At 39.2% G+C, this 26,121-nt stretch overlaps 3 protein-coding genes and 1 long non-coding RNA gene across 5 annotated transcripts; 2 read left to right on the top strand and 2 right to left on the bottom strand.

Annotated features, from left to right (window-relative positions):
• Positions 1–470: 470 nt before the first annotated feature.
• Positions 471–2,817, bottom strand: LOC145430929 (uncharacterized). The gene is made up of 2 exons (XR_013911265.1): positions 2,734–2,817; positions 471–760 (listed from the first exon to the last, which is right to left on the bottom strand). It is a non-coding gene; the product is annotated as an uncharacterized LOC145430929 (long non-coding RNA).
• Positions 2,397–10,251, top strand: LOC145430928 (uncharacterized). The gene is made up of 5 exons (XM_080305968.1): positions 2,397–2,536; positions 5,361–5,486; positions 6,767–6,850; positions 7,102–7,224; positions 9,000–10,251. The coding sequence occupies exons 1-5, from the start codon at positions 2,534–2,536 to the stop codon at positions 9,156–9,158; spliced, it is 495 nt and encodes a 164-aa protein (XP_080162094.1). The 5' UTR covers positions 2,397–2,533; the 3' UTR covers positions 9,159–10,251.
• Positions 10,252–10,294: 43 nt separating this feature from the next.
• Positions 10,295–22,590, bottom strand: zc2hc1a (zinc finger, C2HC-type containing 1A). 2 transcript variants are annotated; one of them, XM_026179357.2, is made up of 11 exons: positions 22,435–22,589; positions 19,664–19,779; positions 18,933–19,006; positions 17,100–17,216; positions 16,544–16,570; positions 15,380–15,521; positions 14,092–14,234; positions 13,148–13,253; positions 12,945–13,020; positions 12,433–12,531; positions 10,295–11,833 (listed from the first exon to the last, which is right to left on the bottom strand). In XM_026179357.2, the coding sequence occupies exons 1-11, from the start codon at positions 22,464–22,466 to the stop codon at positions 11,698–11,700; spliced, it is 1,068 nt and encodes a 355-aa protein (XP_026035142.1). In that variant the 5' UTR covers positions 22,467–22,589; the 3' UTR covers positions 10,295–11,697. The 2 variants fall into 2 exon arrangements, with proteins under 2 accessions (XP_026035142.1, XP_026035143.1); XM_026179358.2 differs by lacking the exon at positions 16,544–16,570 and having other exon boundaries at positions 22,435–22,590.
• pkia (cAMP-dependent protein kinase inhibitor alpha) lies at positions 21,019–24,751 on the top strand. Its single transcript, XM_026179359.2, has 3 exons — positions 21,019–21,153; positions 23,476–23,653; positions 24,263–24,751. Exons 2-3 carry the CDS (start codon positions 23,503–23,505, stop codon positions 24,337–24,339), a joined length of 228 nt encoding a protein of 75 aa, XP_026035144.1. The 5' UTR covers positions 21,019–21,153; positions 23,476–23,502; the 3' UTR covers positions 24,340–24,751.
• Positions 24,752–26,121: the final 1,370 nt, after the last annotated feature.

Here is a 26,121-nt window from a genome sequence, read left to right as displayed (position 1 = left end):
CATTGTACTCTAAGACATCAGCCTGAAAAACTAATTGCAAAAAAAAATTTTTTTTTAAATTAAAACTCGCTAATCCTGAGGAGTATTTTCTTAACTCTTTTCTTATTCTCACACTATGATTTACTCACAAAAGCTGCCACCTTTGTATTTTTCTAAGACAGCTTTATCTTTGCTCCAAGATCCTAGAAGGCCTGAATCATGCTTGATTAGCTTTTTTCCATTTTACCAGTAAACAATTTCCCGTAAGAAGGAAGTGATTTGGTCTAGTTGGGTGCAGGTGTCTAAAAGGACAGTAAATAAATCCTGTCCAGCATGCATGAAATACTTGACTGCATTCCTCAAGCAGTAAGAACGTCATTGTAGCCACAACAAACACCCGAAGTCCTTAATGCACTTGCTGCAGTGCTTGATGTGCAACCTTAATGTAAATGAAGGATTCGTAAAATGAAACGCTTCGACTTGCAGCTGACTGCAGGCGACGACTTTAAGCAACTTTATTGACGGAAACGTAATGATTTAAAAACATATGACATTGTGTGTCTCGGTTTATCCCACACATAGTTTGTCAGTGAATCAACAGAAACAAGATGAATCTTGCTGCGGAACATCATCAGCGTCTTTGATTGCTGTCTTGGATGCACTGGTGAGGTCCCACGATGCATTGCTGCCTGGCAACACTGTCATAATCTGATGGATGTCTTTAATTAGTGTCAATTCCACCACTGTAGCAGACACGTGCACCCACACATATTTTCCTTTACTTTAAAAAAGCCAGAAAAACACTATTACTGGGGCTAGATAAACTCTTACTGGTAACAGGCAGCGCCACTGTCAAAATAGAGTCAAGTGAAAGAGTTTGCAAGAAATTCAGTCCTTTTTCTTTTAAGTGTTTCTGCAATTCATCCTTAAAAAAAACAAAACAAAAACAAAAAAAAACTCAACAAACCAAACCCAACTGGTTAGGAAGTGGAGCATTGTTAAGGTTGCAGCAAAAAACACAAAACAAAACTGTGGGAATCGATTGTGCAAGTAGTTTTTTCCCACAGTTTTTGCCATGCTTTGTTATATAAAGAGATTTGTTTGCAACAATTCCGAATAAGTTGGGTGCGTGACCTGAAATGCTACATATTACAGAGTTAACCTTTGACCTGGCTGCATTAGAAAAAAAAATCATCATTGCAGAGATCTAATCTTAGACAGAGTGAAAGATGCTACCCCCCAACGAGTTTAAACAAGTTCTGTGTTAAAATTGTTTTGTGTGGTAAATCCATTTTGAGCCTCAGCTGTTGCCCCCTCCCACCTGTTTACAATGGAACAAAGCATCTCAGGTGGATTATATATTGGGGTGCATATGGCAAAATGTGCTTTTGTTTTTTATTATTTAGCTTATTCAGAACTGCTGTGTGTCACGTGGCCTTACCAAATCTTTAATCCTGACAGTATATTTTTGGGGAAATCCATGACAGTACCTTTAATATCTGCTTTTCACAGATCGTATTTATAGTCTTCTACTTCTTGGCCACGCAGGCTTGAAGGGTAGGAGAATAATTGTTTGACAATACTATGCCTATCTTCTCTGTCTTTTTGCAAAATCAATCTATTCACATGCATTATGCGGTATGTCCATATAGGTTATAATGGACTGGATGTGCATTTGAAAGCTCTAAAAGCATATTAAGTTTAAAAAAAGAGAGAGAAATGGGAAAAAAGAAAATATAGTTTTGACTTTAGCAAAAAGGGAAATGTCTGTTCCAGAAAGTTCACTTGTAATTGACTACACTGAGAATTATGTAGGGAGGTAGCATAACTACTGTAGATACTTTTAATAGATACATTTAAAAAGTAGTCGACCATGAAAATCAACGCGCATATAGCCTCTGGGAACATTTGTGACACAGCAGATTCTTCTCAGTAACATTTTCTGCATAGTGCTTTCATAGTACATGAATGAATGAATGGACAAAGTGGAAACGTTTAAAGATGAACACGTGTGACATTTGGGTACAGAAGGTAATGACTAACATGCCATAGACGCAAGAAATAAGGAGGGCAAATTACTGATAGCGTGCACTACTCGGATTTGCCAGATTAAATATTAGGTCCATCAGCTTGGAGCTATATTTGGCAGTTTCACGAAAACATGAAAGCCTGCCCACAGCATGAGCTAAACAACGTGCACGCATCCTGCACTCTTTACCTCCACTCTGTCACAGCAACCTTTGGCGTCAGCGTACATTTTGCTATTTCGAGGTTGAATCTTTTTTTTTTTTTTTACACGTTAATTTATGTTGAAGTAAAGTGAAACCTTAGCGAGGACGGAAGTAATGTCACATGCTGCGTAAGGCAGGACGTGATTCCTGCGTGATTCCTTCGCTCAAAAGCCACAAGAACCGCGGGAATAGAGGGAGGACGAACACGTATAGTTTCAAACTGTAAAGCCATAACTTTGAAGAATTTCAGCAGCAATGAAGACGCACTCGATACTGCCCGCTTCCAACATTAGCCCGAGGTGAATATGAATGAAGAATGACCAATGGTAAGTAATAAAGCATGCCACTTAGGTACACGCAAATGGCCTACGATGGTGACGCACTGAATTAAACTCACTTAAAACCATTAAATCGGTGACAAGTTAGCGCTGATATCAGGTCAGTGTTAATGCATGAATGAAAATGCAAACATGCAAAGCCAGTACCAGGTAAAGCAGCGTAGTCTAGCGTATTCGAAACTTACCGGGAGCTGACTACACGCGCATCCGTCTCACTGCCTTCTCCGACGAGCGACTGGCGCATTTACTGTTTAGAGACTTCAGAGTTTTCCACATAGGGGAATTCCGTGCTAATAACTTCCCATGTGCCAGTAATAAGGAAACTGAAATAGAAATAGGATTTACGGGAATTAGCTCATGGCTTACAGGAATTGGTAGATTAATGAAAGACTTCTTGAAATCCCACTCAAGTTTAAGTTCAGTAAGATACCAAATCATGCATTCGTATAAACACGCGCAAACCTATACATATGTTAATAAACTCCATACAGAAAGAACACATTGACTGCGCTAGAACCCAAGTCAAAAACAAGATTTCAGTTAGAGTACAGGTGACTAAAAAAGTAAAGTGATCCTACTGAATAGAGTGTGGAGTTACTTGACTAGTACCTGCTCATTTTAATTGTTTGGTTAGTTAAAAGTGTGTCAATTTCTAACTTCTTAATAGTATGTGGAGCAGTTGCTTTGCATTGTATTAAATAGCATTAACATGATTTGTTTTCTTTTAAAAAAAAAAAGTACATAGACATGTATAGTCAAGTAAAATGTGCAAACTCCTCTCTGAAATCGAGGGAAGTTTAAAGTAGTGTTGAATGAAAACTTTTGAGTACAGTCACAGTAACTCAGAATTGTGCTTGCATCAATGTACTATCAATATTTCAGTTCGAGGAAAAACTTCTGTGAACCTACTGGAATTACCAGGAGTTTTGCTTTCGTGACTTGTAAAATGTAGTTGGATCATCGTCAAAGTCTCTGACTAAATGGGAAATAAAGAAACTTTTTGTGTCCACTCATGGCTGCTTCTAAAGGTACTTCGTCATAGTTATTCCAGTCAAGGAGATAAGATTTGGAGCATAGTTGTGGAGGTGCCCCTCCCTATTAATCGAGGGATACAAAGTCTATAATGTCAGTGTGGCTCTTCTGAAAAACTATTGGTGTGTCACCATTCACAGGACCTTTGAGGAACTGCATTGAAAAGATGCAAAAAGATGAAAAATGTCTCAAAGGTTTTTAAAGTCCTGCGTTTCAACAGTAAAAATAAATTACCTGTAAAATACAGAAAATTCATGATTTGTTACTACTTGAAAGGATCATTTCAAGAAAATGATCTACAATCCTGAACAGGTGAACTAAAACACAAGGGCAATAGTAGAAGACGTGCAGAAATCTTTACAATTTGCTAAAGCATGTGTTCACGTGTGAGAGAAATGCTAGTGCTATTTCCTTACTACTTCTACGGCTCACCTCTGAGGAGAGGTGAAACTGAAGCTAAAATCCCAGCGCTACACTTGGAGCAAAGCCTCATCTGAGTTGTGAAGCACGGTGGAGGGACCATCATGTTTTAGGGTTGCTTTTCTACTTCAGGGTCTCAGTGGCTTGTACTCCCTGAAGAGATCTCAAAATAGTACAAAGAAATTTTACAGGTGGAAATATCGACAAAGTTCTATGACCAGAAGCATAGGAATGTTATAATTAAATAGATCAAATTTTAGAAATATTTCATTAAGTAATGCTGGTAATTCAACAGGTTCACAAATCTTTACTTGCAACTCTGTGTAGTAGGTTTATGTGTAACATTATGACAATTATTTGATCGTTGCTTTTGCTTTTTTTGCAGTGTTTGGCTGTGGTTTAAAAATGTTAGGTGCATTAGTATGAACTGAAAAATGTATATAGTATTTTCTTTGTCTATCATGCAACCAGAGCTGTAAGCAGAATAAGAATGATCTCAGCTTTGGAGACACTAAATCGTGGTGCCTGGGAACCAAATTGTCCTAAATGTAATTTATTGTCAAGTGTGACGGAGGTTCCTCATTTGCTGTTAAAATGTCAAGACTGAATGAACATTTCAGCATTTCATTCATTGCTGGAAGGGTTGGCCACAAATTTCGGAACTGAACTGAACTCTGTCCGAAAACAACAGAAACCTGTTTTGAAGAAATACTTAATCCATGAGAAAACTTCTGCCACCGAGTGTCAGTGTTACAAACTCCTCAAGGCTTCATTTAAGACTGTGTCATTTTAGCTCATTACGTTTAATGTGACACTTTGGTAAATATACTTAAATCTGGAGAGATTAAGATTTGCTCATAAAACACTAACAGGCGGGACATGTTTTACGAAATTCAGCGAAAGATTCCATCCGTGACACACACAAATCTAATTCGACTATAAAAGAACTCGTTACCTTTTTAATCATTAATCCTAACAGTAGTAATCGCTCTTCTGTGATCAAAGGGACATTGTCATGCACCCACATATACTTGATTAGAAACCCTATTGCTACACATGTAGTGCAACGTATCTTCAACCTCATTTGGAAAAAAAAAATGTAACTCTTCTGTCTCCTACACATAGTCGAGACATATCGGGTTAAGTAATCAGCAGCATGCATTGTTTTTCTTGTGCATAACTCACGATGTGCAGTCTTTCCAGATTTGAAAGTCACCTGTGCATTTCACAGAGGAGGGCACAGCTGGTTGTTTAAAATGCTTTTTATGCAAATATGTTTTAGATTTTTTGGCTGACCGCTATGTTTCTGTCTCACTCTTTCTCTCCCTATATCCCCCACACTCTGACCCTAAACCTTAAGCCTCTTTTTTGCATCAGTTTCCTTGTTCTCCTTCTTCTACCTCTCTCTCTGTCCTGTGGTAGTGTACAACTTGATAACATCAGAAGTGATTATATCACCATCATTCAAACGGAACTGCAGAGGACAGTAAGTAAGACACTGATTCTATTTTTATGCCAAGTTTGTTTTAGATAACTATTTGAACTTACCATGTAGACACGCTGCTTAACCCCAAACATTGTGTGCTCAGTTGTGACTCTGTATGTATACAGATATATATCAGCTGGGCTAAAGGTCTTTGTTGTAATCTAAGAAAAAAGCATTAAATCTCAGTTACAGCTCAAAGGCTAATTCCCCTCTAATACAGATGGATTGATGTATCCCAGGATTTCAGTATAGATCATATTAACTGTACAAAAATCATATAGGTGTATATATGACATATGATCACCAAGGACGAGATGGAAAAAGTGTAATAGGAAGCAGCCAGGTTACAGCAAAAAATTTAGACACTGGAGGTGGGAATGGTGCAAAAGGAGCTGCAACCTAATATTTGGCATCAGATGTTGGACTTTCACCTAATCCTTTTTAAGTACTGGCAAGAAATATCTGGAGGCAGCTGTACAGGGAGAAGGAAACTAAGGCAAAACAAGGAAAAGAAGCTGGTTTGCGTGTTTGGCGTGAAACATGAAGTTAGAAAGAGTCACTCACATGCTATTTTAAGGTCAGCTGTGCAATTAAAAATACACGTTTAAGCCAGCTCACACTTCCTGTCAGTCTATAAATCTAACAAGTGGTCTCTGGAAACTTCTTTTCATACAGTGCAAGGTTACTACAGATATGCACTGTAAATAACTGCCATTTACTGTAACTACCTACTATTTACAGTATATTACAGTATTTACACACACACACACACATATATATATATATATAGCCTCAAGCTCCCAGGCCTCTGGTAGAGGACCCGAGCTTGAAGGATAAACCGCCCGCAGGGGCGTGCTGGGTGTTTTATATATATATGTGTATATATATATATATATAGACACAGTGCAAACCCACAACTACAGTTGCCTCTCTGTTACAATAATAGAAAACCCCAACAATCAGACACCCCTTGAAAGCAAGCACTCGGCGACAGTGGGAAGTAAAGCAATTCCTTTTAACAGAAAGAAACCTCAGTATTTACAATTAAGCAAAGTTTGGGGGGGGGTTGCCTTTAGTTGTTGTAAGGTTTTGATCGGAAGAAATATTGCTCAGCATCAACATTTTTCTCTTCTATCTATGGACACCACCAAAAATATTAAAAGCAATATGTCCTTCCAACATTCTGAAAAATAACAAAAAACACTAGTTGCTTTTTGAATGTTTGAACAATCTTTAGTGGTATGACTAACATTGACTACTTCATGTTTTGTTCATTCAAGACAGAAGAAATCACAAGCTTGCTGCAAAACTCAGACTGTTCAGTATTCTCACACAAGCTACGCAACTGCACACCAGGCAACGCAGTGAGTCATAATTATTCTGTATCTATCAGATAAAATGCATAATGATGATACATTTAGAAGGTAGCCCTTTTTAACATGCACCTGTTCACCACTGCTCTAAACAGTCAGGCATTGCATTACCATAATCATAATCGTAGCTGGACCCAGGTGTTTAGCTATGCAGCTTAATAATCATTTCAGATTTTGTAGTCGCTGATTGTACTGCATAGAGTTCATTGTTAAGTTTAAAAGGTCTCACCTCTCTTCTGCAGACGTCTGTGCGTACCTTACATAACCTAACCTGCAAAATGCGGAGTTTACCGTTTCTCCAGATGACTCTACAACTGATCACGTCCGTCGAAATTTCGATGAGTTGCCATTGTCGTGAGAAATCAGTAAGTCTTGACTTTTTACACATTATCTGATGTTAAGAAATTTACCCCAAGCCTAACCCAGCCACACTATTAAAACCACCTGCATGATATTTTGAAGGTCGCCCTCATCTCGCCTCATGTTACAGCTCTTACCATTCAGTATGTGCACCTGTCCTCTGAGGGTGTCTGGCACTGAGGTGCTCTGGGTTGCAAAGTAGGTCCTCTGTGGATCAAGTTTATTCTGTACATGAATGCTCAGTTGGATTGGCCTTAGATAGTCAACACCTTGGACTATTTGGCCCATTTTTCAAACTCTTTCTGGTAGGGAAGATTACTGCTATGATTTTTGTTTCTATTGCAGTCATATTGCAGTGCTTTGCACTCTATGAGTTATTCACTTCATCTGACATCAGCCTAAATGTTGTAGCTGATTGGTGGAAACATGCAGTTTAAGTTCACGTTTGTACTTTAAACCTTGGAAGTGACCAGCTTAGGAAAGTATTTCTTTCAGTTTCTCTGACTGAGATGCAACATTTAACATTGACAACTGACGGAATGGAATGTTGGCTGGCTGAAGCGTTTTATCTTGCCAGACAGTGGATGACTCACTGACAGGTGATGAAGCTGCCCGGCTTTAAGAGTTAATTCAAACAGAAGACTGTTTGTTTCTTAAACTACTTTACCTGGTAACAGGGTATAAGAGTAGGAGAGACTCGAAAGAGGCAGGAACTGCAGATTGGTCTCTCATTGGTTATGCTTGTGGTAATCTCTCCTCACCTTACTGAGGGAGATAATTCAAAGAATGCTATAGAAGTTTTTTACACAAATTATCATGGGAAAAAACAGCCCAAGTAGTTCTAGATCAGTGACGCACCGTGTTGTTCACCCAAATTAAATTTTAAGAGTTGGATCAGAATCAGATTATATGATTCAGATTCATTGCTGAAGTCTGAGTCACACAGCAGAGCAAACCGCGGACTCGCAGAGTGCACCTAGTCTGACCAGACAAGCTCATGCTTAAACATAGTGGCTCACATTGTGACATATTTGATTTGATTTATTTTAAACAAACTTGCATTGTGCAAAGATCAGCCACTTTTCACTCAGTTCTTCATGATGCAGAAGCAGGGAAACGGGCACACACACAGCAGCTCTTGTGGAGTGTTCCCAGCATGCAGTGGTTATATACCTCACAAAACGTGGAAACATTGGGTCCTGGTATTTAAGCTGGTGTTACTTAATACTTGCCTAAACAGTTTAACATGACAACAATAATACAGGAATACCACAGTAAATCTTCGAGATGTTGACTTGGGCTCCAAATCCCTTGGATGTGAATCCAACTGAGAATCGTACTGAAAGTTTTTCCAAATGAGTGAGCCTCACATTTCAGGACTATAAGGACCTGATGTTATCATCTTGATGTCTGATACTATGAAACGCCTTCAAAGGATTTGTGAAATCATCTCCGTGATAGAGCTGCCTTAGAAGTGAGGGAGACCTATGTAGGTGTTCGTAATGTTGTGACTGATGTGCTTTGAGTAAACCTCACATACATACTGTGGCATTGTATGGTGATTGTAATCTACGCTTCAGTTTTCTGTGCAAAGAGTTAAGTTGGTGTGTTTCAGTTCATAATAAGGGATAAATAGTCCTCAATAACGTGCAGGCTACGTTGCTGTGACAGTACATATTTGCTAAGAATGCCTTCATAATTTATCATTGTAATGCTAATTCCTTACCTTTATCCACTTGACTCAACAATAATTAGCATGTGTCTGTGTTTTACTGACTAGATCAAAATGCCCACTGAGAGTTTAAAGAGGAGAAGGGGAGCAACAAGACGAAGGAGGAACGAGGGGACGAAAAACAGAAAGCAGACTAAAAAACTGTGCAAAGCCAAGGCAATTCTTTCCGCCATGACTGAATGCTACCAGATGCTAAACTCTCTATAAATGGATACCTGAATCCAAACTCAATCACAGCATGAAGCTCAAAACTTGCATGCGCTGTCAGTTCCTCTGCAGTATGCATTGCTTCGGTGGATTATGCGAGGAGGAGCTTCCACTTCATTTAAGCTTTCCTGTCAAGTACCAGTATATTTCTGTAGCAGCTGTTTCAGGTGTTGTATGACTACTGACTCTTCAGATAAGTTTCCCAGCCACACAGAAGCAAAATATTCAGTCAAGCGGAAATGAAATTCCTAAGTCTTCCTAATATCCTGATTTCCCACACACTAAGGACCAGCTGCATATACAACCTTTTATGCAGCATGATGTGGACTACAAACAGTTTAAGGTGCATGTTTTCTTTTTTTATTATCACAGCAAAGCGTTTTAATAGCTGAAGTTGTGTTTAGCTATAAAAAGTGGATATGATTAACTTTAAAGGTGCTTAAACTGAACTTTGTTTTCGAAGCACTTGCTACGACATTAACTTGCACTTAGTAGTGGCTGCTGAAGCATGACTAGGAAATATTAAGGTGCTCAGATATAGTTTTGCTTTCACTTTGGATTGGAATAACTAGCCCTGGCAGATCTTTTTTTATCTTGGTTATCTAAAGCTCCTCAATTTTTGTTTTTAATTTTCCTGTCCAGGGAGTTGTTTTAGGCTGTGTGTCAAGGTACGGTCTGAGATGACACTGTGTTGATTACTCATTGACAATGATTTATATATTAAAAGCATGCTTTGCCACAGTTATTTAAGCTCAGGTCACAGACCTTTTTTTTCCTATCCTGGGATATAGCTACAGTACGAGCTTTTACTGTCACAATCAGTTGGTGCTCTGATTAATGTTATCTACCTAAAAACTTTTTTCCCTTTTTACACAATTATAGAAAATATAAGCATGCAACCTTTGCTACATTTTGCAGCTATTTTCAGCACAGCAGCTATTTGTTTCCCGTCATGTAGCATACATTATGTACTACATAACATTATGTTGTTATGTAGCTAACTTCTGTCTTTAAACTGTATATTTAAGCTGATGACTAACATTGTATATAACATGGCATACTATTCAAAAAATATATTTATATCCCAAACAAAGATAAGGTGTGTGTTACTTATTAGTCAGACTCACAATTACAGCTGTCTTCAAAGAGGTTTATTGATGGTGGATGTACACGGCATTTGGTGCACAATCATATCCAGTCTAACAGCTGACGTTATCATTACAGGAAAACGCAGCCCTCCAGTAGGCTTAAACCTTTCTCGTGACGTAACGTGAATATAGTTTGTTACCGGGAATAAATGCCCTACTTAGATAATTAATCATGCACCTCAAGGAGAGATTTGTCCCCGCTCTTCCAAGTCCCACCATAAAATAACCTATGTGGGGGTCATCAAGCAAAGGTCGACAGCAAAATTACTTTAGTGTTGATTCTAAATACCTTAATGCACTGAACACTGACTCAGTAGAAACACTGTTGAGAAAGGGGAAGAAAAAAAAAAGCAATTTCAACACACTGAGGTGTGTTTTGGTTTCACACAATTCCAAATGAAACCTATTTTAATTCTGTAGAACATAAAAGAACAAACAAAAACCATACAATCACTGTTCAGTCAGTAAAAATGAAAAGGAATAAGAAAATAAATAAATGTATAAACCTAGTGGGAATAAAGGGAATGAGTAAATGCTACATTTGGGTATAATGTATATGGGATAACAGGTTTTTCCTGTTAAGTGACCTTAAAGGGAGCACTGACCTGTAACCACTCAACCTTTTTTGGATTGGTTCCTAAGAAAACAGGGTGATAAGATAAAAATTTGAAGCTATTTTCTTTTTTTTTTAAAATAAAAAAATCACACTGCTTTCTTCAGTAGTCGTTATTATTGCACATCAATGTGGAGACAGGTGGGGTTGAGGAATGCACTTCAAATCAAGGGCTGAAGAGCGATAATGATGCAGGGCAGTTAATCTCACCTCTAATCAGCCACCCAACATGTTTCCTTTCTTTTTTTCCAAACCCACTTTTAATTCATCTTTCCTCTACTCCCTTCTAAAGATGCATAATATTTAATAGCTTCCTTCCAATGACCAACCACCTCTCCTTTGCTGGAAATATTTATTTCTCACAAATTCTTAAACCCTCTATGACCTGTAGTTTCATGGCAGTAATGCTCATTTTATAAGTGCATGGAAACAGCAGCAATGCTGTGAGCAAATGAAGCAGTGAAAGAGAAGCTACTTACGGGATGTGCTTGTAAAAGCCACATCATGATTTAAACCGATTAATCTGTGTACCAAATCTGTTCGGCACAGAGAGCAACCGGTCACTAGTCAACGCAAAACACAGTAGCTAAGTGCACTCCTTATTGTAAGTTATGCAATGAAATTTGGATAATATTCAGTGTGACTGCACACACCATCTTTACTGCCAGGAAATAAAATCAGTGTGGGAAAATAAAGATGGAATTAATTACTCTTTCACCTTTCCCTCAATTCTTATTACCTAAATCCTAACCCTGCTTTCGTTTTCTTCTGACTGCTATCAAATACACATCCTCCTGACCCCACACTCGCAGCAGAATTTGGCAGATTCAACAGGGTACTTTGTCCCACAAGCGTGACAAAACTTGCTCTTCATTCCGCCGTTCCCAACATCGTTCGCGCCATCTATATCATTCCTGAGAAAACAGAAAAGACAGCAGCAACTTTAGAATTTGTGCAGACAAAGTTGCAACTAGTGAAACGTCAGGGCAAAGATCTATTTGGATTTTACACGTCTTTATACGAATGTCAATGCCACTTAAGCCGATGCCAAGTAAACTGGATTATCCCATATTTCCCCTCAGCTTGATTAAATGGGAAATTGTTTTGCTCCAAAGCAATAACGATAATCAAAGCAACCAGAAGCTAGAGACGTATGGGTGGCAAGGTTGATATAACTGTGCATGCAAGTTTCTTTTGTTTAAATGAATGTGCAGGTAAGACTCATCCCTAATTTTTTTTTTTTTTAAACTTTCTTAAAGTAAAATTGAAATTTGCACATTCTTAGTCAAATTAGAGGTAGTATATGTAATATGTCTGTGAAGGTTCTCAGTCATCCAGGTCATCGTAGTCAAAGGAGCTTGCAAAGAAAAGCGTCTGGACTTCTTTAAGTTGCTTGAAGACGTTTCACCTCTCATCCGGTAATACTTCACCAAGCCACCAGAGGTCAGGAGAGGTCACCAATTGATTTTCTCCACTCTTTCTGTGGAGGTTATGACTTAAGACGTTTATTCACCTAGATATGTAGGAGTCTACTTTCTTCTTGTTGAGTCCAGTCTGAGCGTTCCTCACAGATCCATAGCCAGAACTTGCTACTCGGGATTTACTTCCCACACTGACAGAGATATCAGAGAAAAACAAAAAGAAAACCAGGACAAGGATGTTTCAAAGTTATTCATTGAAATAAAGGCTCTCTGTCGAGACACCGCGTAGACATAATGTCTTGGATACTAAGAATAAAAGTGAGAAAGCGAAATGAAACTGTTGTTTTTTGGCAGCCTTGCTCTATTCTCGGTTCTGACGTTGCATTTTGTTTTGACTCACATTGTTCGAAATGACACTTCAATCAAAATAAATCCGGGCTGTAAAAACATGTACAAAGATTGACTGTTCCAACAGATATTTGAATAGACACAGCTGAATGCACAATAAAAGGTAAAAAAAACAGTACCCACTTGACAACAGTAAATAAAAACCTGTCTGGACTCGCCCACAGTATTTAAAACACATCTGCGTATGTGTACTAACCCTGACGGTGGGCTTGTGAGCCCGGAGGGATTATTCTTCACTGAACCTGTTGAGGAGGCCTTACTAGATGGGATTCCTTAAGTGAGAGAGAGGGTGACACAAATGAGGACAATGCACATATTAGTTTTGTTTGATGCAATGAAGTCAGTCACAAATTCACAATATGGGGGGGGTGATGAGGAGTACAGCACTGTGTCTCGTACCAGTGGGCTGTCCAAGGCCTGATCTTTGGGGTAAACGAGAGGAAGCTGAAGGGATGGTTGACACAACGGGAGTGTTGGCCTTCTTTGCAGCAGCAGGAGGCTTGTACTGAAGACAGAAAGAAGGCAATAAAAATAACTACTTGGTACAAAAGATCAGCTATGGATATCATGGCTGAAAAGTCATTAACATAGTTACATTAAAGATATACAAAAACATATATCATATCATATCACTATACGACCACATAAGCAGAACGGCTTGTGGTTGTAGTGTTTGTAATATGCACATTGTGTCAATGCTTGGCTCTAAAACGGGTTTTAAAACTGCGATCTGGAAGAAAATCTCAAAGCTATAAAAAAGAACTGCAACACATAACAAATCTAAAAACACGACACAGCAGGGAGGCTCAGTGACATAACGATTAACGACTGAAGGCTTTTTATTACAATGGGGAATCAGAGCTCTTAACCAGAAGGGTTTAAGCCCTGCTGTTTTTATTGGCTACCAAATTAACTCCCTAGCTATGCACCATAGCTGTTGCTAAGTAACTTGTAATTCTACATCTGCTGCAGAGTGGGAGTCCCACCATGGTAATAAAAGACAATGATTTAAAAGGAAAACTTCTTAATTATCAGCAATTAGCCATAACACAGAAGTGCCACACATATCGATCATCAGTATAGGTTTTGTAAACCTACCTATGAGCATTTTTTAACATTTTATGTTTAAAAAACTAACAACAAACTATTTTCTGTTTAGATCCATGCTCAATCATCCAGGTAAGGAAATCCCAAAAGACTGAAGAAGTCACTTGAATGAGTGATGAAATGTTTCTCCCACTTAAAATGCTATGTCCAGATGAACAGAATCAACTTTTTGGGAACTATTGTCTGTTTAATTTCAAATGCAGTCCCCTCTCCTATCCGTGCGTGCGTGCGTGTACCTGTGTGCGACCTGGAGGCTTTTTGGCATCTCCTGACTTGCTTTTGTTGGGCATTCGGGCAGCCTGCTCCTGGCAGAATTTGATGTGTCTGTCAGCTGCACTCTCGTTGAACCTCCGCTGACAGTAAGGACACTGGATATAGTCTAAAGGGAGACAAGGTAGTGGGAAAATATACATGTAGCTTTTGTAATTGAATCCTGTATACAGAAATACTACTATCTGATGAAGTGGTGACTTGAACTTTTCATTTGCAGCTGTCACCACAATTACAGCTCGACTTGTATAGGATTTATACGAGCAGTAATCGTGCTGATATTTAGTCATTTAAAATTATTTCTTTCCTTTTAGTGACACAAAACATTCTGAATATTTCTACATTAATGTTGTTATTCATGAGTCCTTACTACAATGACAGTATACTTTAAAAAGTAATATTGTTTGATGGTTGCAACAAGTTTTAGATTACTCATTTGGACTCTGCCCATGGTAATCCAACAGTGAAGTTGCAGCGTGCCCTCTGGTGGACAAACCATACATCCTCAGCACTCATCAACGCTTCAGTCATTGAAGGGTGTTTCTGTATTGCCTTCACGTTTTAAATTTTTACTTACAACATGTCAGTCAGCCTCTACATTACATTTCAGCATTTAGTAATAACTGTCTGCAGTGTCAAGTCCATTTTGCTAAAAATTTCATTGCAGCGACTCAACATGGTACTCAGTAGTTTCTATGGTCACCATGTGCTTGCATACAATGTTGGGGAATGCTCCTAATGAGATGACAGCTGGTGTCCTGAGGGATCTCCTCCCAGATCTGGACAATGGGAGAGCCCCCGGACAGTGTTCGGTCCTCCAGCAACTGCCTCCATACTCTCGCTATGTGAGGCTGGATATTATCATGCACCAGGAGGAACCCAGGGCCCACAGCACCAGTGTAGGATCTGACATTAGGCCCAAAGATTTCATCCTGATACCTAACTGCCAGTTGAGCGCCACAGTGCCTTGCAGTGAGCACAGGGCCTACTAAAGGGGCCACAGGCCACCCTCATAGAATAACCGCCTGTCTCCTGGAATCTCCACTCTTCAGGCTGTGCTGGGAGCCACAGCCAACTTTCAAGGAATGACGTGTGGACGACCTGTGCAGGGTCCAGGTAATCACCTCATGAAATTGATTAAAAAGTGCTAATTTTTTCGAGCAGTGTATGAGACTTTTTCACAATTCTTTTATTAAGATACAAAATCTTTTTTTTTATAGTTTTTCCATTTGCTTCTAGATAACTAGATGTTACCTGGGTCATAAGTAGGAGGAGGAGGCGGGGGTAATGGTCCTCCATCTTTTATGACCTGACCGATGGTCTTTGCAGCCCGGATGGTGGCGATGAAGTCCTCGTGTTTCTTGCGCCAATTTGACGGCTTCTTCGGGGGTTCTGCCTGACACGACAACAACATGAGAAAAGAGATTCTCTGTTACAGCTGTTTGCTGCTATAGTTTGACAATCTAATATTAAGAAAATACGATTAAGCTACTCTCTTACCGAATGTTTTAACTCGACAGGTTTCACAGCGAATATGTAAAGATTGCATACGCTTATCTAAGCCTGCACTTCCCACTCTTACCCTAAAAAACCCCCAACAACTATGTTTCCATAACAAAAGTACAAGTCTTATCTAAAGTTGATGATTAGCGACAGAAATAGTTCAGTGAGTTCAGTTGTCTAAAGTGGATCTGAGGCAACACGACAGCCTCTGTGACTTTCTATTTCTCCTGTGTAGTTAAAGCATTCAGACACGTTTGTCTGACAAACACAGGTGACTTGGAGAGAGCTAAAACTACATTTTATTATATTTTCCTCTTTCCTAAACTGCTGCCAAAGAAAAACTAAACAAAACAGAATTTGTCGCATAACTAGACGTTTGTCCTGTTCATATCACAAAGCTGAAAATTCCAGTGGGAGCACAGAGTGAGTACGCAGGAGTTAGTTGAAGCCAAGACCATCTGAACAACAGCCAGGCAACAGACTGGGCAAGATTACTTCACTGACTGATACTCATGAGACAGTTTCTCACAGAGAAGAAATAAACGAAACAAATACAGTTTTTAGTTGTTAAAGAGTAATCTGAAGGTTCAAAGCAACCGCAGCAGCTGAACTAGAAAATATAGCATTAAGGCTGTCACGTTAAATGAAAGAGAAAAGAACACTGGATACAGAAGGATGCCAGTTAAAGACAAGAGGTATGAAAGGATTTTTAAAATTAATATCACCAACATGACTTGGCACACCCACAGACTATTCAAGCCAATACTTCAAGGCAAACAAAGTTTTTGTGTAGCCAGAAAAACAGTGAGGGAAAGCCTCGCGGGCTTCAACAGATTATCTGTGCTGCTAAAAATTATATCTATGGAAAGGAGGGACAATTGAACAAAAAAAAAAAAAAAGATAAAAGCAACTTACTCTTTCAGTAGCAGATGAACTTTGTGACTGAAATACAATTGAAAGTTGTTTACATTGTAAAAATAAACTGTCGACATAATACACTGAATGTGCTGCATGGAAATGAAAATTCATAGGCGCCACTCAACACCATAAGCGCCAAAATGCTGTGTACATTTCAAAGGCTGATTCTTTTCTGGGTCCTCCCTGGAAAGCCTTCATGTGACCTGGATTATAAAAGGTTTATCTGGATAACTTGTTTGCAGAATAATATAGAGTTTTCGGATAATTAAGGAATATGAACAGCATTGTTTCCTTTAGGTGTTGTATTATTGGATACAACGCTGAATAAATAACCTCAGATTAAAAACAGGTCATTTTTTAATAATAAAAGCTGGACGTATTTATGAATGAATAGATTACCTAAAAAAATGAACAACAGCGTTTTAAGCAGCACGTGAGATCCAGCTAGTTTTCTGACTTTAGGCAATTTTTTTTCAATCCTGTCAATAGTCAAAATGAACCACTGCTGACAATTTATGTGGATTTCCATCGCTCTGCTTAGGTGAAGGCTTACCTTTGGTTTGATGGGTTTCAGTACGGGGATGTCTGTTCCCTCAGCTCTTTGTCTGCTGGAGTCAAAAACCTTCCTCTTTTTAGTTGCTGATTTTTGGCAGATTTTTGAGTGCTTCTCCTGTTGAAGGAGGACAATGTGCACAAAACATGACAAAACATTTTTATTTGTTTTTAACACCACTGGCATGGCATCACTTAAGATTTGTATCTGTCTTTTACTATAATTTAAGTTTTCAACTATGTTTTCCTAAATGAATTTCTTGAAAGAGGAGGAAACTTTCTTTCAAACATTTCAAGCTCAAATTTAAATGAGTAACATTAACAACACCAGTAACCTCCTCAAAGCTGCAGCCAACTCTCTGAAGCACACTAATGTCTTCCTGATGGAGACCCAAACCTATATTGCTATACATATCTAGAATAATACACCATGCTTTAATGCAGCCATTATCTACTAATGAGGCAAAGTGCTTGCATAAGAGCACATATTTGGTTGTTTACCAGAAGATTCTCTTCAAATTAAACACCAAAAACCTTTATAGCTTTGATGTATTAACTCTGTAGTATGTTTTAGTCATTTCAACACAATAAGCAAAGGAACAGAGGATTTTGGGGGAGTAAAAATCAACTCATATACACTCATTAGCGACTCTGTTAGGTACACATTAGTACCAGGTTGAACCCACTCTGCTGGAAGCATAATAACATGCCATGTTATAATCAGAATATCAGAACATGTCATGTTATCAGTAGATGGGTACACTGTGGTAATAAAGATCAGGAACAACACTCAGGTAGACGGCTGTATCAAAACTATGATATCCTCCACACCATTACCAGCAACCTGAACTGCTGACACAAGGCAGGATTGATCCATGCTTTCATGCTGTTTTAGTTACTGATGCCTTCCTATCCGGTTGAAGCAGCTGGGCCTTTCCCCTTTGATATCTGACATCAACGAGGCATTTTGACCCAGATAACTGCCACTCTGTGAATATTTTCTTTTTTTCTGTCGATTCTCTGTAAGCCCAAGAGATGGTTATATGAGAAAATCCCAGTAGATCAGCAGTTTCCGAAATACACAGATGTGTCTATCTGTCACCCATAACCATGACTCAAAACCACAGTCTTTTCGCCTATGATGATGATAATAATAATAATAATAATAATAGATTGCATTTATATAGCGCTATGACACCACCCTTACCTGCATGTGCTGCAGACAGTGCTGAGAGTACTGTATTGCTGAACATGTGTGAAGCCATCCTTTCTAAACAATCTCCATTCACTGATTTAGACAATCAAGTGAAAGAAAATGCTTCACATGATACAGTCCAGTTGATACTTGTGCTGCAATTCATCTATATATAAAAAATGGCCCACTATGAAATTAATTAAATAATTAATTAATGACCAATATTTCCAACTCTGCTTTATGGGAGAGCAGTACTACTAGAGACGTTTCTTAGTGAAATTTTTAAATCAGAGTCTTGAATATCACAAATTTGTTCAAACAAAAAGCATTTCTGCTTTGATAAAACTTTCAACTCCCCTACAGAGCTCTTCACAGGACCCTGCTAGCTATCTGGATCATAGACACATTATTATTGAACAAACAGCTGATACCCTGTCAGCTGAGAATTAATGTGGTAAATACTGTCAGCCAGGCGGGTTAATCATAGTGCGTGATCAACACACCCCCAAACAAACACTTAAAGTGTCTGCGATTAAAATATTGTCCTCTTAAAACAGTGTTACACATTGTTTTGTTTGTTTGTTTTTTGTATTAAGAAATGTCAGAAATGAGCAAGAGGTGGTTTGTTTGTTTTTTTACCAGGACTTTGGGTAAGAAAGATCTTTTACAGATATTACACTGAATCCGATCGTCAACCAGAGAAGCTTCGCCATCTGCAAGAATAACAGAACAAATTCGGTGAAGGTTTAAAGGTCAAAAATGGGCCACAACGGGACTAAACAAACATGGGAAGAAAAATAATGACCCAGTTAACATTTGATACAAGGTAAATACTTTCGCGGTCATAAATTGTGTTCTTCTGCCACAGTAAAGGTAACAATGTTTTATTGTTGCCTTTACTGCTCATTCTACACGGATACTTCAAATTTCCTGAAAATGGCTGGAGGAAAATAGTCAGATTTAGCTAAGTTTAACGTACAGAGTCAAACACTTCGAAGTATTACTGTACACATAGAAACGTATTTAATATTAAAGGTAAGCAGTCTCCGAAGATTCATTGATATACACGCTTTAAACCATTCATTTAAAAGTGTTATTTGTTAGGAGTTTGCTGGTTAGCCGGATAGCTCCTCTAGCTAGGAATCGCACCCATTCAAATAGGAGGAGCAGCTAGCTTCATCTTTGGCCCTGACGTTACCTAGCATTACTTGGGCTAAAACCCAAACAAAAAGGAGGTCGCTATACAAAACTGTTCATCTAAAGGAGCCGCGAACCCCAAAGCGTCCCCTTGGCAGATAAAAACGAAATGCTGAAATCCCAAATTTGCCATAAAAGGCTGAAGTAAACACACAAACAGCAATATCGCATACCTTCAAATTCTTCCATCCTTAGGTTATTCCTTATCTGGTCCTGTTGCCGTTGTTCGAAAACGGCCAGACGTAGACGGAAAATACAAGATGAAACCCCCTCTTCATTTCCGGCTTTGCTAAAACGGGAAAAATGTTTTGTTTTTACCCATTTATCCTGTAAGGAAAATTACTTTAATTTACATATAAATTTATTCTGCAGTGTATTGTGAATTACTGATGTCCTGTGTAGATCTACATTTTTGGTTTGTCATTTTTTTGTGTTTTGTTTGTTTCTCTGTGACTTATGTCGACACTACTGGGACGTCCTGTTCCAATTCCCAATGGCAGGTAATTATCTTGACACTACTGATCTTTGGCTACCGATAGCAACTGGGTTGTCCGATGCCGCTCGGTGAGCTAACATGCGAGTATTTCATTGGTTATTACTGCACTGTTTCTGATGGAGTGTTCAAGTATGCACTGTTTATTTTGGACAGCAGGTGGAGCGTGGGAGGGAACCTCTGTCATGTTTCCCAGTATTACTCCTAACCATCAATTTTTGGGGGAGTTTGCGTAGCTCCGTTTTCGCTGGAAACTAGCAAATGTTGCTGTTACTGGGACGAAATCTTTTTTTTTTTTTTTTAGCTATAGAAATAAATAAAAAATGAAATGCTATTAGTTATTAGTGCTGTTATTGATACAAAGTTATGTTAATGAATAAACGGGCTGGTAGCTTTACCTTGCATCTCAGCTTTGTTTGGGGATGGTCATTTACAGAAACTCATTATATCAACCAAACAACAAAACTAGTGTGCTCCTTTGCTGCTTTTGTTAGCTCAAACACTTGCGCAGAACAAACACTCGGAAGTTCCTCATTTGCCATACTGACAACATGTGTCATCTGAATGGAGGGATTCATGGACAGATGCTAAGAGGGCACAGCAAACATGTGCCTTTATCACAAGAGGGACGTTGTTTCAACACTGACTCCCTTTTGTGTGATCTCTCGCACCACACACACGCCCAAGCGCGATGCCTTTTCACCATTTCAAATTATAGCAATGGGATGATAACCATTCGCTAAGTCCTAATGTATCCTAACCTTTAAATAAGGTAATGATTTTACACACACATTCACGGTTAAACAATGCACTTGGCATTAAAGTTTATGGCTCTCACTTTGTCAGATATTAATTAATGAATGTGGTGCAAGTATTCCTATTAGTAATCCTATATGTGTATTTATTTATTTATATGTATATTTATCTATCTAATAAAATAAAGGAGTATAGGTAAAGTAGCTGGTAATGAAAAACTTTTCTGTTAAGCGTCCCTTCAAAGTAATGCGGTTTTATTCTGAAAGTAATACTCGGAAGTAGCTTTGGTGTGCTTGATTTGCTTGACGTTGGTAAATTCTCTTTCATGAGCGCATTGGGGAATACCGAAATGGCAAGATCCGAGCCGATGTGATTGACCCCTGCGAATATTCGGAAGCCATTTATTCCAAACAGGTAGCATACCTTGTTGATCATATTAAGAATAATAACTGCAGGTGCAAAGTGCGCAAAGCTCGTAAATGCATGTGTAATGTTAATATCATGCAGGCTACGTTTACTGACACTGACCTGGCTCTGTGGGGGTCTTTGTCATCAAAGACAGACGTATGGATGTTGGTTTTAATAATGAATTTAAACATTCAGATTCTCCTGCAACCTTAAGCTCGTCTGTATTTAAAGGTTATATGTCTTCAACAAAAAAGAAAAGAAAAAAACTAGCGCTTTATTATTTAGGACGCCAATGCGCGTGACTGCATCGCTTTAGTAGGTGATAAATTGTCATTTTGGACAAATAGTCTTTGTGGAGTGACGTCACACTCGTGCAGACTCGCGATGAACTTTTAAATAAATCACTTAGCTTAGATTGCCTTAAATGTGTACGAGCTGTAGAAATAACAGTAAAACATTTGCACGCTCTTACAGGGAGGGTGTTGACAGCTGCGCGTGAATCCGTGGTTAAGGAGAAATTGTTTACTTTTGCGCTTGGCACGGTGATGTTGGAGTATAGCATGTCTGTTTGTGTGAGACCTGGCATCAGTCCCAGGTATGCCCAGGCCACCTAGAATAACTCTGGCATAAGTTTCTGGGACTCGTTTATGTACTGCCTTTATCACTGCTAATATTCTGTTTGGCAGCATAACAAATCAAACAGCTGCAAAGCAGGAGTAGACTTCCCCCCCAAAAAAAAACAACTTCATAGTGAAAGACAGAGACGGTTGGCCTGTTGTATTATTCAGCGATTTGATCATTTGTTTGGAGTCTGTGCTATGTATATTGTTGTCCAGGCCAGCTGAGCTCTGCTTCCCACATGGGAGTACACACACTGTACACACACATATACACACAAACACACAGCTGAGTTGCCAATGTTCTAATTCATGGGTACAACAGTCTGACTAAATTATGTAAACTGGCAATTAATATTTCATAGAATATGAGCATAGGAAAACACATCGCAAAATGTCCTGTCACTTCTAACTTCAACTTCTAACTTCAAATAAAAACACAGCTTCAGTGGAAAAATGTCTGCACGTACAGATCTGTAATCCAATTAGATTCACTTATGTTCTATCATAAGACAGGTTCTTTATTGAAAGGTGTGGGGAGGAATTTTATATCTCATTTGGCTCTACCAGGACATTTACTCATGCAAGCTACATTAACCTAGCTGTTTACATGATTTAACGTTTCAAATGATATTTCTTCTTTATTGCTAATAAACCTGGAGAGTTATACCTATGACCACAATCCAGTGCCCCGATTCTCATATTAAGTTAGAGAACAGCCGTCTTATCTCTCTTGCTTCCCCACACGTTTGGTCTGTCAGTCGTACACGGACAGCATCTGCCGGGTCTTGCCCATCTTGACACCATTTTGAGAATGACAGCTGAGTGGGAGGGTGCTCAGATGATGACAGAAGAGGTTTCCAAAAATAGCCACAGTCCACCGCAACTTTCTCTAGAAATAGCCACAAATGGATGTGAAAGTGAGGCATTTTTAATATATACTTATATATAATTTAAAAATCCTGCATTTGACTTGGGGAAAATCAAACCAACCTTTTTTTGTGACTGAGTGTTGTGATGTCTTCTGAGGGTTTTTTATTTTCCTTGAAAATTTTAAAGTAGTGGCAGCAAATAAATGCAGATATCCAGACTGATACAGCCAAAGAAATCTCATCATAGCAGATTTTAATTGAAAGAAATGTGACAACAAAGCCTGAATCTGCTCAGTGCTGAAGGACAGCCTCAGCCAGACAGATTGCTACAAAGGGCTTGAATATAAGCAGAAGGATTTAACCTAAATCTCCGGGGCAGCACAGCTCCCATCATGCTCCATGTGATATGGCAGAACTTTCCTCATTCTGCTTTAATGACCTCTTAGCGTGCTCTTTGGTTGAAGTAATGCATCAGATTGTCTGTTTATATTTCCCATCGCTCTCCTCGGCATTTCTTCTACTGAATTTGCCTCCTCTGTATCCATGGTGTCGCCTGTACCCTAGACTGAGATTAAAATAGATTAAGCAGGGATTAGGTCATAAGATAAGCGGAGGGAGGGATATATTCAATGAGTGTCTGCATAGCCTGCTGCGTTACATTCTTCTTGTCAACAAAAACTGGTGTTGCCATTGTGTAAAGTTATTTAGGAGAAGCTGCACAAACTCTGTCCATTTCAGCGATCTTTCCATAAAAGCGGTGCAGATTCCATTGTCTGTGGGTCACTGTGCACCTGTGCAACTTGAAAAGGTGTGTCAGTGTGTGCTGCTGTGTGCGGCAGGCTCTGCTATGGTGAGGTGTGTCAGCGATGACGGATGTGGAGGCGACCTATGAGGACTTCATCACCTCTCGACGATCCGGCCGCAGGAATGCCATACATGATATTCCAGACGCTCCTGGAGAACCGGGCACCACTGATCTGTCGGAGAGTCTGGCACAGCTCAACATCAACAAGTCAGGTGAGCAACATGATGAAGAACGAGAACATATTTTGATGGCGACATTAATAATTCATCAGGGTAGCAACACATAGCCTCCACTCTACTTGTGTTGAGTTGAATTCTCTGGATTTTCCAACAGTGGAGAGGAAAATCAAGACTTCATAGCTTAGTTCTGCAGCATGTTTGGAAATTGTAAATAGAGCTCAAAATCACAGAGCCACTAATCTTTGGCTCTCTTCCAAAGTGTGTCTTTTGTCCTGTCTCTCTCCGAGATGGCTGCCCCTCCCTTGGTCTAGTTCTACCGGAGGCTTCTTCCTGTTAAAGGGAAGTTTTTCCTTCCCACTGTCACCAAGTGTTTCCTCATAGGGAGGGGGGGGGACGACGACATTTGATTGTTGGTGTTTTGTCTCCATTATTGTGGGGTCTTTACTGTACAAAATAAAATGTCTTAGGATGATTGTTGTTCTGATTTCACACTATATAAATAAAATTTAATTGAAGTTCTTCAGTTACATTTTACATATATGTCTTCTTTGGTGACTTAGTAGCTGCATCACTGACTTCCCCCGTAGTTAAATGTCCATGAAATCGACTGTCCCACTGTCCTCTTTCTTCACTGTTTTCCAGGTGATGAGGGAGAAGATGCTGAGAAAAGCCAGAACTCTCCATCTAAAGAAGAGCAGACTCAAGCTGAGGGAAGCTAAGTGCCACCGGACATTTATGGACTCGAGCAGCCACTTCTTTTAGTCTATCTGCTCCCTGTATGCTAAGCCTCTGACTGGCCAGTTGCATCTAATGACTGTGAACAGCAAAATCCTCTATTGCCACTATCCTGCCATCAGGAAGTCATCACTATGGCAACCACAGCACAGTCTCTCTCTCGCTTGTAATTGGGTGTGTTCCATTTTCCTTAAAAACTTTCCTTCCTTTGCTGCCTTTTGTCCAAGGCTGCTGATATCAGATTGGATGTAATTTAAGGTGAACTAAACATGATGTCAACAACCAAAACCAGCCCACTTTTGACTGTGAGTGGTTTTGAGTGGAAAGTGGAGGGAGGAACGGAGGCTAGTAAAAGGTTTTTAGAGCAGCCACAGAATTAAAATTTGTCTTCCCCTCTCCTCGTCTCCTTCAATTAATCACCACTGATGCGACTGAAACACAGACGGCAACTGGACATCCACTCATCTTGCCTCGACGCCTGAACACGTGCTCCCTTCATAAGTACTCACTATTGACCGTTTCCTATTTCCATGGATTCGGATCCATCTGTGTATTGGATTGATGGATGTTATCCAGCAACTGCACTCAGCAGCTCAAAGGCCCTGTTGTACTTTGTTGCATGTATCCATGTTAGGTGTAAAATCTAAATGGGTTTTTTTTTTTTATCATTTCAGACATCCCATTTTAAGTATTACATTGATGGTCAAACACGGTCCAGTTCTTTAAAAAAAGTAAGAGTCAGATCACAAGATATAAAGCTTTTTTTTTTCCCAAGTTAGGAACAGCAACATGTGCTGCTCGATCTGTCACAGGCAAAATGAGCGTCTGTTTAGTTTTGGTGGCTGGCTTCACTGCACCTTGCTTTACTCTTGCACACTGACCCATAACTTTGAGTTCACTATAACTATTCACTAGAATTTTGTTGTTTGCACTGCCAGGCCTCACAAATGAAGCCAGGGAGTACAAATGTGTCCCCCCTCCCCCCCAAAATTGTGGGTTTTTTAAACCATTTTTCTGCCAAGGCAATATTGTCTTTTGCTTTGCTAATTCAGGACCTGGACTACTTGCCATAATTGATGGAACCACAAATTCAACTCTTTACAAGAAAATACAGAAAGAGAACCTCTGCCCATCGATTTGTGGTCCAAACTTCAAGCACACTTGGGTTATTGAGTTGGACAGTGTTTCAAAACACACCAGCAAGTCCACCTCTGAATAGCTTGAAGTAACAAAATGAAGGTTTTGGACTACTATTGAGATGTTTTTCATTAAAAGCACTGTTCATGCTCATAAAACCCTCCAATGTGGCTGAATCAAAACAATTCTGCAGAAAAGAGTCACTCAATGTGAATAACTCTTTGCCAATACTTGCAAAACCTCTTGCCTGCAGTTCTTATTACCAAGGCTAGCACAACCATTTATTAGGCTTAGGGGTCATGTACTGTTTCACACAGGGCCAGGTGGGTTTGGATAGCTTTTTTTCAATTAATAAAAGAAATCATCATTTTAAAAAAAAGGCATTTTGTTTGCACTCAGGTTATCTTTAGGAAAATACTTTTTAATGACGCTGTAAACAATGAAATTGATTGGTTGGAAAGTAGGATTTCACCCTTACTGTACATCTTATACTTTAATAACTGGCCTCTCACTGTCTGCAAATGTGTCCAGTCTAACTTGTGATGGCCTTGAATGCAGGAGTTCTCTCCTTACATGCAGGGTATCTACACACATTAAGTGGTTATCCCACAGTTTAACATTTGCACTGC

This window comes from Astatotilapia calliptera, chromosome 9 (genome assembly GCF_964374335.1).
Source record: "Astatotilapia calliptera chromosome 9, fAstCal68.1, whole genome shotgun sequence".
In the NCBI taxonomy this organism is placed as follows: domain Eukaryota; kingdom Metazoa; phylum Chordata; class Actinopteri; order Cichliformes; family Cichlidae; genus Astatotilapia; species Astatotilapia calliptera.
This window is presented reverse-complemented; position numbering and strand designations above follow the sequence as displayed.

What these genes read in the sequence shown, in the direction of transcription:
- zc2hc1a (XM_026179357.2), bottom strand. Translation starts at nt 22,466, where the DNA reads ATGAGAATCGGGGCACTGGATTGTGGTCATAG. An exon ending in GTTCATCTGCTACTGAAAGA is followed by an intron (nt 15,522 to 16,543) that starts GTAAGTTGCTTT and finishes TTGTCGTGTCAG; the next exon opens with GCAGAACCCCCGAAGAAGCC. An exon ending in AGGCCTTGGACAGCCCACTG is followed by an intron (nt 13,021 to 13,147) that starts GTACGAGACACA and finishes CTCTCACTTAAG; the next exon opens with GAATCCCATCTAGTAAGGCC.
- LOC145430928 (XM_080305968.1), top strand. An exon ending in AAACGGAACTGCAGAGGACA is followed by an intron (nt 5,487 to 6,766) that starts GTAAGTAAGACA and finishes TGTTCATTCAAG; the next exon opens with ACAGAAGAAATCACAAGCTT. An exon ending in ACTGCACACCAGGCAACGCA is followed by an intron (nt 6,851 to 7,101) that starts GTGAGTCATAAT and finishes TCTCTTCTGCAG; the next exon opens with ACGTCTGTGCGTACCTTACA.
- pkia (XM_026179359.2), top strand. Translation starts at nt 23,503, where the DNA reads ATGACGGATGTGGAGGCGACCTATGAGGACTTCATCACCTCTCGACGA. An exon ending in GCTCAACATCAACAAGTCAG is followed by an intron (nt 23,654 to 24,262) that starts GTGAGCAACATG and finishes ACTGTTTTCCAG; the next exon opens with GTGATGAGGGAGAAGATGCT.